The 18,281-nt window shown below is 38.4% G+C and overlaps 1 protein-coding gene across 3 annotated transcripts in view; it reads right to left on the minus strand.

Moving 5' to 3' along the window:
* The window catches only part of NSMAF (neutral sphingomyelinase activation associated factor), a 39,454-nt gene extending 21,437 nt beyond the window's left edge, over window positions 1-18,017 (minus strand). For all 3 annotated transcript variants that reach the window (XM_017834299.1, XM_017834298.1, XM_017834300.1), the window contains exons 1-10: window positions 17,912-18,017; window positions 7,672-7,761; window positions 7,500-7,578; window positions 7,341-7,408; window positions 7,215-7,251; window positions 4,363-4,413; window positions 1,871-1,942; window positions 1,503-1,550; window positions 1,329-1,381; window positions 713-842 (exon numbers count right to left, since the gene is read on the minus strand). In XM_017834299.1, coding sequence (XP_017689788.1) covers window positions 713-842; window positions 1,329-1,381; window positions 1,503-1,550; window positions 1,871-1,942; window positions 4,363-4,413; window positions 7,215-7,251; window positions 7,341-7,408; window positions 7,500-7,578; window positions 7,672-7,761; window positions 17,912-17,964 — 681 coding nt within the window. In that variant the 5' untranslated portion in view covers window positions 17,965-18,017. The remainder of the gene's footprint in view (window positions 1-712; window positions 843-1,328; window positions 1,382-1,502; window positions 1,551-1,870; window positions 1,943-4,362; window positions 4,414-7,214; window positions 7,252-7,340; window positions 7,409-7,499; window positions 7,579-7,671; window positions 7,762-17,911) is intronic.
* Between the last annotated feature and the right edge of the window lie 264 nt (window positions 18,018-18,281).

Genomic DNA, 18,281 nt, shown 5'->3' on the forward strand with positions numbered 1-18,281 from the left:
TGGCCAGACACTGCTCTACCAGCATGTGGGACCAGCCATATCCAGATGGAGCAACAGCAGGGCTGCTGATGCAAACTCACATGCTGACAAGCAAATTGGGAAAAAAATTAGCCTGAGAATAAAAATTTTCCGGTAACTGTGCCACTGCCATGTCCATATTGAAGGTGTTTCACAGAACCATAGCTAAGTCAGTAGCCTCCTAAGACTATTGCTGCTATTTCTGTGACAAAGTTCCAAAGCAGAAATCTATCTGCAACAGGTACTCAGTTTTCCTCTAGAGAAAGAAACGACTAGTTTAAAAGAAAACCTAGCTAACATCTTCCAAAGTAAACTACATGTATATAAAGCTCTCACTAGGTAGGAACAGCATCACAGAGTAAGATTTGGAAATTTATCTTAAATGAAGTGTTACAAAAAAAAGATCTTCAAATATTAATAGAGAATGAACAAAGGACATTTTGTGCTTTGTCATTAGAAGGTAAATTTTAAGCAAGTCAGCACAGAATAAAGCCTCAGAAGAAGAGATACACTAAATGCAACAGAGCAGAACAGATCAAAGAAAACTAAGGAGCTTCTGATTATAACTGAAAATAGTGTCTTCTTGGAGATATGCTCTATGTGCATTTAAGAGAAATAGTACAGAAAATTAAATCTGTCCAGTAGCAGGGCAGCGTGCTCATGTTGTATGCAAGATCATCTATGAGACACTTACAGGATATCCATTAAGAGGCTGGAAGTACAAGTTAGCATCAGTAACGCACACATGCCCTGGATTAGTCACCAGTGGCGTCACCATTTCTGCTTTACATTCCATATGCAGCGTTTCAGAAATGCTTTGAAATCTACAAGTGAAGAAAAGGAGTAAGTTTACCTCCAGTTCTTACTTTGGTAGAGGCACCCTTAAATTCTTTAGAAAGGTTTTAGGTTAGCTTATAGCCTTGGAACATCAGAAAGGGGACTTCAGGAAGGATATATCACACAGGAAAAAAGTTCTTTGTTGAGACCTTTACTTGAATAGGCAGTCTGAAAAGGAATGCTGCTGCAGGAAACCAGTTGACTTTTCTATACAGTTTTATTTGACATATGCTGATGCCCAATTTACAATAAATTCACAGATAAACAAAACAGTTTAGAGACATAAAAAATTAACACGTTCATCTTCACAACATAGAATTTCCTACTCTCCATTCCAGATGCTTCAGAATTTAAAGATAACAGTCTGAATTAGAGAACTCACACTACCTTAAACAACCACCTAAGTATCAATGCAGTAGACTAATCAACCAAGCTAAAAATGATTTCTCTGTAGAAAGTGATTAGAAAAGTACCTGTTTTTGTCAAATGAAGTTCTAGCCAAGCGTGATTGCAATATAGCAGTTATCTAATGTGGAAAGAAAGAAAAGTAAATATGGTCTATGATTCAAATAGAATTAAAGTTATTATTAAACAGTGATCATAATACCATTATTAAACAGAGATAGTAGAAATAATCAGATACTTACCATGGCAGCTTGATCTCCCATCTTATCTAGACAAGAAGCCCTGTAAAGCTAAACAACAATCTTTAAGTGAAATAGCTCAGAGATCTCCCACAGAGCTCAGAAGCTAACAGAAACAGGAGAGGCTTTAGCATTCTAATGTTTGTTCATTGCTACTGGCATGTTATTACTTTGTCTGTATACTACCACTCTGCATACTAAAAGCTAATACAGGTTGCTTACGACAGCTGTCAGAACAAGATGTTTTCAACTCTACATTTTAAAAATAGATACTCCAAGATTTCCATCTTGAGAACAAAAAAAGAAAACTCTACATTAAAAATCAAAAGATGCTGTGATGAAGTATGCAGTGATATCAAATAACCACATACCTGATGTAGAGTTTGCACAACATCTCCTACTTTCCCAGCAACATCCAGTTGGAATAAGTGTTCTGTTCTACCCTAAAATTAAAAGTACGTTTACCAGAAATGAGTTTCAAATAAAGCTCAGTGAAAAAAAAAAACCCTAAAATAAAAATAACAAAAAACCCCAAACACCCTAAATTATAAATAAAGAAAATGTAGTAAAAGTATGCTATCAAAGATTGTGCTATACGTCAAACATTCCAAAAGCAGATGTAAAACCTGATCTTTTTTCTTTAGAAATTTATCTTCCCTGTGGTAAACTCTTTGTGCAGTACTTTGTCTGTTGTTTGATACAATGCAACATAACAGCTTAGAAGTGAACAAATTAATGCATTGTAAACACCAGTAAATGTAGAGCTAGTACATGTTATGCCTATTTTAATATCAGGTAAAAATAAAGTAAATATAGAACTAGAAAGTGACATATTACATTTAAACAGCTACTGTATATCTTGTAGACAAAAGATACTAGCCCATCAAATCTTTAAAATATGGGCTAAAAAAGTTAATCATTCTTCTCTACATAAATAGCTTTGAGAGGAGAAGATCCCAAATTCAATCACAGCCTATTTTGATGAGTCATTTACAAAAGCCTCACTAACACATCACTCAGTATATGTGGAACCCTCCTTTTTCCCCTACAAAGTTTTTCCAGCTTTCTTAAGTGTCATTTCATAGTAGATTTTTCTGGTTTTAATGTAAGTGTATTAATAGTATAAGCATGAACCAACTGATACTAAATTTACACATAACTCATATTTAGCAAAGGTTGTGGGATCCTTTAATGACCCCTGAATACAGTATAAAACTATATTAACACACTTCTGTAGGTTTTTGTAAATTCTCAGGCTAGACTTAAAAAAAAAAGTGATCAGTAAGAGTACAGCAAGACACTGATCAGTGGATATAGCCAGATTAATTTAAAACTGAAGGAAGGAAGACATGAAAATCTAGACAATCTTTGGTGTAATATATGTGATCTGAGCTGAACTGACACCAATCCAAGAGGAAAGCATGCTTCAGGAAGCAAATGGAACTGGGTATAGGGAGACAAGGAATTCAGTGGCACTTTAGATAAACGCTTTGTAACATTTCACCCAGAGCACTATTTTCCTTCAACAGGGAAAACACAGCTCTCAGAAATCCTAGTGGATGGTCTGTAAGGATTGCTTACAACCAACAATGTAAAAGCTTATGTGAGCAGTTGTCTCTGTAGCTCTCCAACCATATGCAAAGACAATAGCTCAGTATTTTGTAATTGATCTGAAACAATCAATGCAAGACAAGGAAGATAAAATGTACTACCCAATTCCAGCACTCAGTGAAACATATGGAACTGGCAATGATTCAAGTAGAAGATATTTAGCAGCAACAGAAAAAAATTCTGAAGTGACTGAAGGTGAACTTGTTTTAAAATGCAGAAACACAGCTGCACTTTAGTGAAATAAATTGTAATGGTTAACTGTCAGAAATGTTTTAGCCATGTATGAATCATAACTTAGGAGAAAATGAAGTGAAAAGCCTTCTAAACAGTCCTTCTGACTCTTTTCTTTTTCATTGTGTTGGCAATGGGATAAGGTATTTCTGTGATACTTAATAAATCTTGCACACAGATGCAAAACAGAAAATGGTAGGACTAGAAGACAAAAAAGGCTTAACACGTGAAGAATTAACAGAATAAAACAAACAAAGAAAGAAATATTTAAACTCCTACTTTAGAGGCAGATCTAATCACAAAACCAACCCAAAGCAGTTGTTGGGAGAACAGAAATCATGTCTTGCCCTCTTTGCTGTTCACTACAGTAATGCAAATTTATGGACTTCATCATTCTTGAAATTTCTTACTTGCACAAATATATTGAGAAATATAATTCTGCTTGTTTCAATTCTGGGGCAATATGTCTAATGACTATGTATTTTCTTTTTGTGTCTGTGTCCTAACTCATCTCACACTTCAGGCAAAAATCCTTTACTTCCATGCCTTGAAGCCTCCAAGCTCTGAATCAGAGCACACCGACCCCATCAGCAGAAAGCAACCAGAAGTAACCTCCAATTTCTGCTGTGAGCCACCTTATCTGCAATTTCTTTGAAGTGTGAAGCACTCAGCTGGGAAATATCAATTAGCAATCTCTCATCTGAAGTCTCAGGAGAAGCCATTTAGCCAGGATGAAGTGTCCACTGAATACTAGCAGCCCACTGACAGCTCTGACTGTTGAGCCCACAGAGCTACACATCAAGGTAAATGGCAAGCATCAGGTCTGCAGTATGTCCTCCATGAAACATCAGAAAGCCATCATGGAAGAACTCAGAAGTGTTTTTTCAATATGGACAATTATTTTTTTTCAAGCTTTACTGTCATATTCTTCAAATGATAATTATCTTACTCATTCAGAAATGAGAACATAAATCCTTGCAAAACTTCGGCTTGCTAAGAACACTGAAAAATATATACTCACTCTTATTGTTTTATAGGGTGCAATAACATTCCTTTCTTTAATGAGAAAAACCTGAAAGAGACATTACAGTTTCAAACATTAAAAAATAATAAAATTAATCAGAAGTACTGATAAATACAAAGCTAAGACCACTGTTTAAGGAAGCAAAACACTGGGTTGTAATATCCTGCTTTAGCTACCCCAGATAAACTGTAGAAAAACAATGAGCTTTTATATCAGCTAGCAGCAAGAAGGGGCAAGAGTCCAATTTAGTTCAGGGGCTTACTTATGTAGTTTATAGTAGGCTTTCATCCTAATCATATGACCTTCAAGGAGTTGCAATACTAAAGCCAATACACACAGCTACATTCAGGAGAAGGATCCTCTCCCTCTTCTGGTGACTCATGGCCTTAGGGTTTTGTCCAAATGGGAATTATTCCAGACTGGCAACTCACAACATAAACTACTGTGTAAACTTTCTCAAATGAATGCCTTTCTTCTGCTGCTAAATGTTTTGCTTACAGTTCCAGCCACCATAGACACCAGATTTCCTCTCTCATCCCATGGCATGCTTCTGAACAGTTTTATTTCTTCTCACATCTGAGAGGATCTCCCCCCACCCAAAAGCCACATGAAACTACTCTCTTTCACAACACTCTCACAACTTCTATAAAAAGACTTTACTGCTAGCACATTGGTTTGTAGATACTTGTGCCTTACTATCCATTGTCTGAAAGACAAGCCAGAAATAAGTCATAGTTTTGCTCTGTTTGTAGGGAAAGCTCAAACTTGCTAAAGTTTGCTAAATTAGGCCTAAAGTGTAAGATTCAGGATTGTTTCTGAACTGCACAAAACACACTGGACTGCATTACCTACTGTCTTCTAGTTCATGGCTCAAGTGACTTGGCTGATCAAAGACGCTTTTCCAGTCTTGGAAAAGCCTTGGTTTCATTCCTACAGCCACCACATCTGTGGTTCTACACTCCAAGGCACCGTGGCAGCAGCCTCAAACCAAGGACAAGTATTAAACTTGCAAGAACAGACAGGTACAATGCTCTAGCCAGAAGTCTTCTGGCTGCTACATAGAGCCTTCCCACTTTCACCAGCTGACAACAGAGCCAGCCTTCACCACAGGACCACTCACAACACTGTCCAGCTAAAGAAAGCAAGTGGTGTGCTTAGAAGCTCACAAGCTCAGCATGCCTAAGTGCTACATAAAATATAATGGCAATTAGTGTCATTCATCTGACATCAGCATGTACAGACCTGAATCACTCAGAGGAGAATCAGAATGAGAAACCTGCATTACGTTTAGATCACACTTCTGTGGGGTAACTAAACATTTTTCTACACTGAATACTTCATGTTACATGAAGTAGACATGGGGTGGTTTTTTCCTTTACTTGTCCCGAGCAAAAATGTTAGCATACTGTATTCATTTCCTATTTTGGAGAATTTCCCTCCAATTTTATCTTGAGAAAAAATACTAAAATAATCTCAAATTATTTTTCCCATTTACTGTATTTTAAAGTCATTAGTTTCTAAGTTGCCTGCTGCATAAAGCAAAGCTGTTTATCCAGTTATGTATTAACAATTTTTTTTTTGAGTCTAAAAGGCAAAGATGTTTAAGATGTTCCAATTATTCACTACATGCAGTTTCCTACAAGGCAAAATTCTACTTAGAAATATATTTATAATTAGATCATGATGTGTCATAAGTACAAGTGACTACTTGACACTTGAAGGTCTGTACGCCTCTTATACAAAAATACCAGCACTTATCATGCCACCCAACCATTTCAGGGCACTTCCACAGAGACAGGAGGATGACTAGCGAGCTACACATGGGAGGAATGGGGGGTGCTAACCACACTTGCCATCTTAAAAGTTATTCTCCTTTCCTATGAGTTGTTTTTTATAATCATTTATTCTTAAGAACATTTACTAATGATGTATGGTGGAACCATTGCATGGAACAGTTAGAAACACCTTTTTTACAAACACTCAATAAACAAAAATCCCACCAACTCAAGAAATCTTGACTACACAATATTCTTCACAGAAGCAGTTTTGATGAAATTATATATACTGATTAACACAGTCCACAAACTTCTCTGAGTTCTCTGAGTTCATTTTTGACTGCAGCAGTACATAACCGAGCAAGGCTATCAATTTCAGGTATTGCTAAGAACAGGTTTCACAAATATGCTAGAATGTTTAAAATTGTACTTCCCACCTCAACACCATTCTTTCCCGAAATGAAAACATCGTTTTGAAACTTTTACAGCTTTAGAACACTTACCAACTGCTATTTATTAAAATTTGAAGTGTATTCTCTTGGTTAACTTTAAGTATGAACATATCCAAGTTAATCAAAACTCCTGATTGAAACTTAAATACAGTATTTCAAGACAGCTTCTGAAAATTGTTTGGTGGACATACAGCACAAACCAAAGTTTTCACAAAGCTGAAATGCAAGGATCAAGATGTCTTTGCCATTACCACAACACACTGCAGGAAGTAGAAGAAAGCAGTATAACAAGACCAAACTAAAGATGATTAATAACATGTTTCATTTCAGTCTACCCTCCCCTTTCATTCAATTCTGAAGTTGCCTTAAGCTCCATTATAAAATGCACAGTGCAAAAAGTTTACTTTATGAAACTAATGACTTAATGAAGTCATTAACAGTTTGAAATTTCCAGCATCAATAACTTCATATTACTGCTGAGACACTAGTTAGTTTTGTTTTCAGTTAACTCCCCACCCTAGGACTCCAGTTTTGAGACAAACACCATTAAAGAATCCAAGCTCGCTTGTTTATGTAACCTCACTCATTTATACATCAAGAATCTGTCATATGCAGGTCTTACCTGGCTACACAGAACTGAAATCCCTCCAGATGTATCCCTAAAATGTAAATAAGATATTTGAAGTGATGGGCATTTCAGCTTTAAAAGAAGTTAAATACATGTATACAGTAACCCAAATTCACCTACCGTGTGAAAGGGTTATTTGCTTCATTATCTTCTGGGGCTTTTATACTAATGCAGTCTCTCAATGGTATCTGCAGCAAGTTATAAAAATATAAAACCTTTCTTAAAACCTGTTTAAAGAGAATCTTAAGTTACCAGAAAATTTAAGTTTGCACTGCTTACCTTGATAATGGGTTGGATATTGTCATCTGGTTCAAAAATAATTGACTTTGAACAGATTTTTAGAGAGCCTCTGAATTTTCTAAAAGAAATAATAATAAAAAAAAATTAGTTGTGTTTGAATACATGAGACTAGAATGACTCCAGTAAATGAAGTTACGTAGAAGTTGCGTACCTTTCATCTTTGTGACCTCTATTTATAATATGATTAGCTGTGTGCTGTTCAAAATAATATTCTTCCAGGTTAAGAAGAAGTAGTGAAAACCTACAAAGAAATAAAAATCATTTATTCCAAGAGGAAATACCTTAACAGTCAGCTTTTATTCTTAATAAAAGCTATCAAGTGTTTAGGAAGTCTTCACTGATTTCTGCACTGTGCCCCATATACCAAGAATGCATTAATTTAACTTTTTAAAAGAACAACTTATAGGAAAATTTGTATACACATGAAGATCGATTGATGCTCTTCCAACACATATAAGGTTAGATATTTGATTCTGTTCACGTGCCTTCAGCAGAAACTATTCTAGTATAGCCAGGCTTTCTACCCAGTAAAGATCAGTTTAGGCCTGACCAGCCAGTCAAAACGTGCAAAAAAAAAAGGAATGGCAGGAAATAATTGCTTAGAATGAAGGAAATTAGATCATTTTGAAGCAAAGCCAAATTACATTGGTCTAAAGTGTTAAGTGAAAAGACGTTCACAGATTTTACGACACAGCTGAGTCACTCGATGACCTCCGAGGAAGCATTGCCTTCCTCTCCAACCACACGTCCTGTACTTCCTCTTTACCACCACCTGTTCAACCCCACAGTAAGCCCATGGGGACTAATCCAACCAACAACAAACCTCAACAACAACAAAACAAAAATAAGAAATTTAAGACTTCCAAAATATTTAATTGTTAGGTTGGTACCACGTAACTGCAAATGAGGCAGATCAGAGGGAACACGAAAATGCATTCTCTAACAACTTAAACTGCTGCAAGTGATCAAAACTCAACAACTTTCTAACAGGGTGAACACTCAGCCACTTAGTGTTTCAGCTGTGGGGAATGCCAGTGGATACTGGTATAGCAGGAGGAGCAAAAATGTATCACTTCACTTGGAAGTAAAATAGCTTGTTTGTGTGCAGGGCTGCTCTGATCTACAGAAGTACTTAGTATTTATTCACATCCACACTTGGAACTTTTTGTACTGCGTTCATGATGTACTTCGCAAGAGGTGCCTGTGAAAACACTACTAAACACCAAGAGTCCCCAGAGAAGTATTCAAACAGCAGTAAATACATGGAGAGTTCACAAAATAAACTGGATGAATTAAATAGCCTGTTCATTAAAAAAGCATATTTCACAATAGAAAAAAATAGCATTATTGAGAAATACATCTTGTTCACTTAAAGATTTGTGTTGTGGCTCTTACACTAAACAGAACATAACAATAAAAGTTTACTGTAACTACAAGTAACAGTGGGTCCATATATTCAAAAATGCTTGTGTGTCCAAGACACTTTGTCCTAAGTCTCTGCTGCTTTTTCAAAACAGCTTATCTTTACCACTCCTCTCTTTAAAACAGGCATTTTATGGTCCCACTGTGCTAGTTTTGGCTTGATTTTCTTCACAGTATCTACTATGGGGCTTTGTTTTGGATTTGTGCTGAAAACAGTGTTGATAATTCAGAGGTGTTTTTGTTATTGCTGAGCAGTGCTTAAACAGAGTCAAGGCATTTTCTGCTTCTCAAACCACCCTGCCAGCGAGGGGGCTGGGGGTGCACAAGGAGTTGGAAGGGGACACAGCCAGGACAGCTGACCCCAAATGACCAAGGGGCCATACGAAACCATTGCAGCTTCCACACAGTTACCATTAAATTCTATTTTCTCAACACATCATCCAGTTGAAATCATCTGGGACCAACTTAAAATTTCTGTGCTTTTGCAAACTCAGATCTTGCAAGTCCTATCAGATTTTCAAATTCAAGCTTTTTAATAAAGCTACATTTGGGTATATAAAGAGCCATTCACCATCAAAATGTTTTTTCTAGTATGTATAAAAATATACATTTAGTTTATTAGCCACAAGCCAAAATATTTAAATAAAAAGTTAAGAACAAAGGCAACACCCAGATTTGTTTGAAAAATATTTTATTTCATCAGGAAACAGACACTATTGACATAGGGAATGAGCTTCACAGTAATGACATACATGGCACCATAAATTTTTTTCCCCAGGAAAACTGACAATGTCTGGTTGATAGAATTCATTTTTTGAAATTCTTCATTCTTGGGCTCTTTCCTTTGTCTCACCTACTTTTTTGACAAACTCCTCACATTTTTATACTCTTTCCAAATTCATCTATTGACAGCACTGGCAATTACTAGATTTTACTTTTAAGCTTTTGGTAAATGCAGGCATCCATCATATATTCAAGACAAGCCATGTTTTTACATCAAACTATTGGTTTTTATTGCCAGTAACTAGAACATGCTTACCATTACCCAAAACACATTAACGAAGAGAGTTCTCTTCCAAATTTTTCATTATAACTATCTCCATGAAACTGTTATCTTTATACTTGGTACTTTATGGATCAATTCACCTTCCCAAAATCAGAAGCTGTGGGCTACTGAGAAGGATTTGAGGTACACTTTCCCTGGCATAATCCTCACTCCTACTGAATCAGATGATTTCATGACAAAAATAATGCACAAGGTATGCACAAAACCTCAAGAAAAACTCTTCATATAGGCTAATTAGGTACTGTGGGAAATCATAGGTTTCTTCCCTTTAAAATGCCATGTTTACTAGCAGCATCCAGTTTAGCCTTCTGCTATTCTCTCTCTCTCTCTTCCACATGACTACTCACTCCCCAGGTTTACAGAGACAGCATCTCTGCAGAGCTCCTTGCTGGAGACCAGTGACCTCCTAAGCCATGATCTCACGTTCACTGATCTCAGCTTTCCTGTCTTGAAAAAGGTTTGTATTGCTGGCAGCTGTTAAAGCATTTCTTCAAACATTCTTGCCTTATACATCATATAAGGCAAGTGCATTTTCCACATTTTATCTTTCCCCTCCACTCTCCACAGAGTCCATGTGGTTCTGCAGACTCTTCCAAGCATTTCTATACTTGTTGCTACTCTACTTGCAGTTCCATTTACTCTTAACTGCATATTCCTATATTTTTTAGGCTGCAATAAGTCACTTCTGCAGGCAGACAGAGTCAGATATCAAATCTCCACAAATAGAATCACCAATCTCTACTCTTCTCAAGCACCATGGCACATTGGGATGAACTCACAGCCTGTCCAAAGATTCTGTCACAAAAGCTGCCCCTTTTAAAAATTCATACAATGCCATAAATGAAACCAAAATTTTCAGACTTGCATCTCAACTACTGGCTAACAAAGCTAGACCAGTTCAAATTATAGCTAATAATGAACTCTTGAGATTATGATGCCTCATCTCTGGATGAGAAATTCCTCCTGGAATTTCTCAACTAATCTCAGTCTTTACTGGTTAAGTATCTAAATTTCATTTGCCTGTGTTAATGATCCATAGGGTTGTCAAAAAAAGGAAAAAAGTCAAGTTTCATCAGATGTTACTTGAGTACAGTCAGAGTTTATCTTCACAGAACAAATGTCTTTCACATAAACAAATAGAGCCGCTGATAGTTACTGTATCAACAGGGTCCCTCTTGAGAGCCATCACTACACAGGATGATTCTTCAGGCTTGCCAGGAGCATAGCAGTCTCAAGTATTTTGCATGAGTAGGAAAAGTGTTGTGAAGGCCTGAAAAAAACAGGACATCCACCACAACAGCTATAAAATTACAGCACTGGGGATCTTCAACGTGCAACTGAGCAGCTGGACTTTGACTGCCTCCCAAAGAGCTGAAGAAGGTATTCCAAAGACACATATCAAAAAGACTGGCATACCAAACGTATATACTATCAACTGCTACGTAGTCCTACAACAAGAATTTGAATGCATGCTTAGTACAGACCTAAAATAGTAATTTAATTCTTCTGCACATGACAGGACAACAACAACAACAACAACCNTAATTCTTCTGCACATGACAGGACAACAACAACAACAACAACAACCCCCCCCAACAAATAACAGTAGTAAGAGAATGCACGAGATGCTCTGTATATTAAACCTGTGAGGGGTGAAAACTGAGTTTTGGTTTTCAGCCACTGAGCAGCTGTACAATTCCCTGTGCTGAGTAATTACCAGCACAGACTGTACGCCTGTGCCTATCACACTGCCCTGGATCACAGAACCAATGTCAATTGAAATAACAATAAGCAAGTCTGTTCCCAGTCTACCCTCCCTTGCCTTCAAGTCTGACCGCAAGACATAAAAAAACCCCTCAACCTCAGCAGTTAGTCAGGCAAATCATAAGCTTTAATTGGAAAATGTACAAAAATGCTTTGGCATCTAAAATGAAAATGGTCGGGGGTGTTTTTTTGTACTATTAAATTATCAGCAAGAACCAGTGTCTGGAAAAAAACAACAAAACAAACCAACCAACCAAAACCCCAACAAAACTAAAAAAAAAACAAAAACAAAACCAAAAAAAAACCAAACACACAAAAAAAACAACCAACCAACCAAAAACCCACTACAAACCAACCAAACAAAAAAAACCCAAACAAAACCCAATTCTGGTTCTAACAGAAAGAGTTGTGTTTAATAGAAATCAAAGGGACCTTCTACATTTGCCTACTGCTGTTTTCCTATACTACAGTAATAATCAAATATCACAAAGTTCTTTTTCAGGCAACCAGAAAAGGATCAATTTCGAGATATTTTTGTTATTATCAGCAAGTAGTTAATTTTAATCCATTTTCAAAATGAATAACCCAATTTTTACTTGAAAATTCCCAACTATAAATGATTTAACGAGTGTTTATTAAAAATCTACTTAGAGAAATTTCTTGGAAAGCAAGTCAAATATTGTTGACACAAAATCCTTTGAAATCAAGCAACAAAACTCACACCCTAAAGTGTATTACAGGCTATTTTTAAGCTTGCTTCCTAATAAAGACACATATCACAGGTTTATGTCTGCAATTTTGTGGTCACAATGCTATTTAATGTCTTGCAACAGACTGATGAAGTTAGTAAGCCACAGCCATGTCTTCAGGGATCATTGACCATTTTTACTTGTACATTTAACTTGACATACTAGACTATTTAAAAAAAAACCCAAATATTATTTTGAAAATGACACAGAGAGACAAATTAGACAAGATTTTCAAAAGCAAGTTCAAAGTAGCTATACAGAGTGAGAGTTTGCAAGGTTTTCAATGCCTTGTACTATAGCTTCTTAATAGTCCAGTCTATATCCTCAAAAGTCTCATCAGTAGCAAGTTTTTAGAAAACTTCCAAAATGATGGTATTTTCTTAATACTTGTAATATTTGAAAGTTGCAACTTAAGGGGAAAAAAAAAGAAAAAAAGAGAAGCAGCTTCAATAGCTTTGCTGGTCCCACCCACTTGTAATGCCTCAAAATCTACTTACAATTGTGGAGATCAGCCAACTGTGACTGAAAAATTCATCACATTAGCAGATAGACCAGAAAACAAGCTTCTGTTCAGAGCTGTGGAGTTTTCTCAGGACAGTTTTGCACAGTTTTAGTAACCTGGATCAGTCCATGGAAGGGCACACGAAGTCCCAGAGCCAGTACAATGCGAAGGGGTCAGGTGCAAGAGCAAGGTGGTTGGGAACAAGGCCTTATCCTTTGGAAGGCAGCAAATCAGCACAGCAGCTCTGCTGTCAGAGGTGCTGAGAAAGAGGCAGTTTCACTTCCCAGGGTGAAATAAATTAGCAGCCACCACTGCCACCCAGGCAAAGCCTTGAGCTTTACAAGCTTGAGCTCACTGTAAGTGGGTGGAAAGGCACTTATGGCATTACTTCTCAGGTTTAATGCAAGTTCGGTATTCAAAATCAACAGCAGCAGCAGCAGCTTGGTGTGGGGAGAAAGAACATGATAGGTAAGGGAATATCTTCTATTATAGCAATTCACATAGCTGGAAAAACCAACACCACCAACTTCAAATAACACAAGAAGTTTCACAGATCTAAAATGGAAAGATTTTCGGCCATAGAGTTGTGCCTGTCGGTAGGAGGTTGTATCGAGCGGAGGTAAAGCAATGTTTAATCAATATAACATAGGCACACTCACCTCTACATCCCCCCAGATAACTTTAATGTAGGCTCTAACAGCTTTTGTGTTAGCACACTTTCAATTCCCACCCAGTGTGAGAAGTATACAGAACCTAGTGGAGTAAAGAGTTAATCTTTTAATAGTGTATGAGGAGCTGTTTGAGCTTAAAAGGTAAACACCTACACTTAAGGGGAGAAGTAAATGAAAGCATGCCACTATAATTTTGCTTGAAGACTTATTTCAAATTCCTGGCTTTCTATATTCCCCCCAAAATTGTACTAAGAATAACCAAAAAAATCTTATGGAAGTGATGTGGACAGTATTTTCTTGTGAAGGGAATCAGTATTGCTTTGAGAAGCAGCTTCAGTGGAAGAAAAAAAAAAAGAAAGGCAGCGACCTTGCCAAGAAAAACATAACTTACTGCCTTTTTCAAAGAGCTCCCATATAATTGCCACTCAAAAAAGGGCTGGGGAATACAATCAAGAACACACCCAAGATGCATAGGAAAACTAGGACCTAAGTAGCAGGAAAACACTCGAAAAACTTCACTTCATGTTATGTCATTCTCAATACACAAGGTTTGAGAACCCAAACTGCACCCAAACATTCCTAGCATTGTTCAGAGTATGCAACAAAGAAGAGAAACACACTTTACAAACTGCAAACTGGGCTTTAAGAGTCCTGCCAGGATACTACAAAATATCCTCCAAATAGAAAGTGTGGTGCATCAGATTTAGTCTACTTGAGAATTTTACTTTTACTTTGCTTGATGAGCATGTCCCTCTATCCTTCAATTTGAAAAAAACTCATCTGAGATCCAAAAACACGTGGAGGAAAAAAAGAAAAGAAAACAATAAACCCACAGTTCATTTTATATACCCATATATATATACACCCATATTTATATACCCATATATTTTTATATACCAATTTTGCCTATGAACTGAAGCACTGGACTTGTTCAAACTGGACACAGAAGTGACTGTGCAGGGATCAGTACCTTGGCAAAAGCCTGTTTATACCACCCAAAGAAGGTACCCCACTGATCCTTCTTTAAATTCCTAATCTGTGATTGAATTCTTACTATTTTCATCACTTCATCAGAAAAGCACATGCTAGAAATCTACTTGGACACAAGGATTTCAAGTGGCTGATCCAACACATCTTGCACAATCACTTGATTTGATACTGGAGGTACAATCCCAGTAATAAAAGGACGTTGCAGGGATGAAAAAGCAGGCCAGCCCAATCCAGCAGCAGCCCAAAGCTATGTAAAATCAATTCTAAAATTAAACCCTCTCCTAACAAGAGCTAAGTATCTATAGGCCAGCTGTAGGACTCATTTGTTGATGTTTGAATAAAAGCTTTCATTATGTATATTTTGTCCCAATAGTGTAAGATAATGCTCCAGATACCAAAAAAATAAATAAAAAATAAATACCCCAATGCACAAGCAGCCATCACACAAAAGATCCATCTGCAGCTCCTACATGCTGCCAGTAGGTTGCGTCATGTGAGTGATACTTCCAGCAGAAGAGATGAACTCCTCACACAGGAAGCCGAGAACCGTGCAAGACATCCAGGAGAACTATTTATAGAGTCTATATGTATCAAGTGGTACAGTGTTACACTTGCCCACCTTTGGGCACGCTGCCAACAGAACCGAGAAATCACTTTACTAAGGGAGGGACAACCTGAGCCAAAACACCATGTAATTTACTTTGAAGTTTTGTGACTAAAGTTGTTTGTAAAAAAAGGATTCCTGTTCATGAAGGATTAACATTTTAGGGATTAAATAAACTGGATGAACATGCATACAGCACTAACTAAAAAGGGACATAACTTTCTTTACCATGAACACCTGGGCAATGTGAAAATAGAGATGAACACAGCTGAAACAGAGATACAGATGAATTTTAAGGATAAATTCTTTATAGAATGAACCCTGCTCAGTAGGGACATGGATTTGTTTAATCAAATGTAAAGTAAAACCCGCTCCTTGTCCTCAGTGTGCACACAGGACGTTTCAACATTTTCTTGTTTTCTACTAGAAAATGGCATGTAGTCAGAAAAGAAGGTTTATGTAACCAGATATTAAAGCGGACTAACTAATTCGTTAAGAAGAAATATTTTTGTTTCAGATCACTTAAAATCACTCAGATCTCCCCCCACTTAAAGCAACTGCACAAGAAGATTTAACTTGCTTACCAAGTTTCACAGTACTCTTAACCGGAACTTCCATAGCTTACAGCCTTGTGGATAGCAAGGTACAAATAAAACCAACCGACAACAACAACGCCAAAACCTAAACCCCAAACCACGCACCAAATGCAGCTGCCACAAAGTTTCAAAAAGTCCCAGCTATCTCAACTAGGAAATATCTACAGCAAGGATACAAGGACCAAGAGAATCTTTAAAGCAGAAGCTGGTGTCTCTGTGTAACCACTACCCAACAGGAAGGAGAAAAGTTCTGAAAGGCTGTCCCTTCAATTAAGTAATAAAGAGCTGGTTTTTTTGCTGTTTTAAGGCAGAACTTTAAGGAAAACAGGTGACAAAAATTCAGTATTTCTAATCTGACATTTCAAAGCTCAAAATCTTTTAAATCACTTAAATGTTTTTAAGATTTTCTAATTCAGAAAAGCACAGGAAGAGAAGGAGGGGAAAAGACCTGATATGCAGTACAAAATATACACAAATTTACTTTGATTTTACATGAATATCAATTGCTAGGTAAGGGCAAGAAACAGAAATGAGTCTGCAGATACAGGAAAAGCTGCCAGTGCAAATGAGAACAAGACTCATCTTTCATGAAGTGCTCAAATTACAAACTCAAATAATAAAATCCTAAAATGCTTCCAAATATGACCAAAGAAAAAATGTTCTCATCGATAACTGCAGATCAGCAACACTGGCGCACATTGATACCTTGAGTTTGTTTTCAGGGCTTTTTAGAAGAGATTTAGATCCCATTCCGGTTCTTTGGGACAAGTCTGATGAGTTTTGGCCTTTTTACTCAGCTTCTCAAAAAAAAAATACTTAACAGAGCTAACAGAGTCATTCTTCTTGATTTTCCTACAATTAAGATGTTTTACTTAAAAAATAATAAAAATTAATTAAAAATCTTTCTCTTTTCCTTCTACACAGGAAGACTGTCCATTCCCCCTGCAGCCCTTCACACACAACTGAAAACACAGCAGGCCCCAAAAACAACGAGATAAACAAGAGGACAAAAAGTGATCCTGAACACCTTTATACTTCAAAAAACACTTCAGAGGATGTGGTAGCGTCATGGGCTGTACAGCCATGAATCAGAATTTATACGGACAGAGTGAGTCCAGCTCTTCATCATGCGGTTTTCTCACCAACAATAAACAGTGCTGTGTAACCAGCAGAGACCTGCAAACAGGAATTTGCGCAGGGCTTGCACGGGACTAGCCTGATGCCTCCACACGGTTCCTGCAGCAGGAAACAACGGGGGATCCCTGTTTCCCCCAGAGAAGACACCGTATCCCTCTGCTGCATGACCCACGCCGACCTATTGCTTTCACCTTATATTTCCTACCTCGAAATATAAAGATTGGAAAGGACTCTGAAACTCTGCGACAAGCCATATGCAGATAAACCACATACAAAGAAAGTGGGACACTACCAAAAAATAAAGGAGTAAAGTCAGGATACACTCAAGCACATGTGATGAGCCTTTGTTTGTATGTTCAGAAAGAAAACAGCTTACAGTCAGCAAGCAGGAACGGGCTAATTTAATTTAATACTTTAAAGAGCCAGCACAGAGTCTGTAATTTAAGGGCTGACAATACATTGATTATAGTGTTGGGGGGGGGGGGAAGGCAAAGAAAAAAAAAAGCAAAGAAAAAAAAAGTAAAGAAAACAAACTATAGTAAAGCAGAGCTGTAGTTCCATGCCACCAACACAACTAAGGACAAATAAAGAGAAATCTACAGGCGCTATTTTCATGCAGTTTACACAAGGCAAGCAGCATCCCTACTTTCCCAGGTCCTTTCTAGACCCTTTTCGGCCTTAACTCCGGGCAATCACCAGCCACCTGATCCCAACAGTAACAAAACGAGGCAGTGCAGCAGCAGCCGGGCTCTGCTCCCGGCGCTCCGCCGGGGCCTCCCTGGAGGCCGCGCTGCCGCTCCGCCGGGTCCGCTGTGGGGCCGCGGCCGAGCGGTGGCGGCCGGGGCAGCGCCGGGGCAGTGCCGGGGCAGCGCCGGGGCAGTGCCGCTCACCTCTCCTTGGAGTACAGCTCCCGCTCCAGCCGCCGCCTGCGGATGAAAGCCATAGAGCCGCCCGCCCGAGATGCCGGTGCCGCCGCCACAGCAGGCCGGGCCGGGCCAGGCCGCGCCTCAGGGAGGCGGGGAGAGCGGGCCGGCCGCGGCCGCAGCCGGGCTGGCGGGCCCGGCCCGCCCCGTTTATAGCGCGGAGAGGCGGGGGAAGGTGGCTCAGGCAGCCGAGGAAAAGGAGCTTGGCGGCACCGAGGGCTCTGCGCCGTCGCCCGGTTGCGGCGTCTCTGCGGCCCTGCGGGGCCTCTGCGGCGCGGAGCAGAGAAGCGCACAGGGAGAGAAGCTCACGCTGTATCGCACCGCGAAACTGCCCGTG

The sequence above is a fragment of the Lepidothrix coronata genome, unplaced genomic scaffold (assembly GCF_001604755.1).
Source record: "Lepidothrix coronata isolate B3197 unplaced genomic scaffold, Lepidothrix_coronata-1.0 Scaffold232, whole genome shotgun sequence".
Lineage (NCBI taxonomy): Eukaryota > Metazoa > Chordata > Aves > Passeriformes > Pipridae > Lepidothrix > Lepidothrix coronata.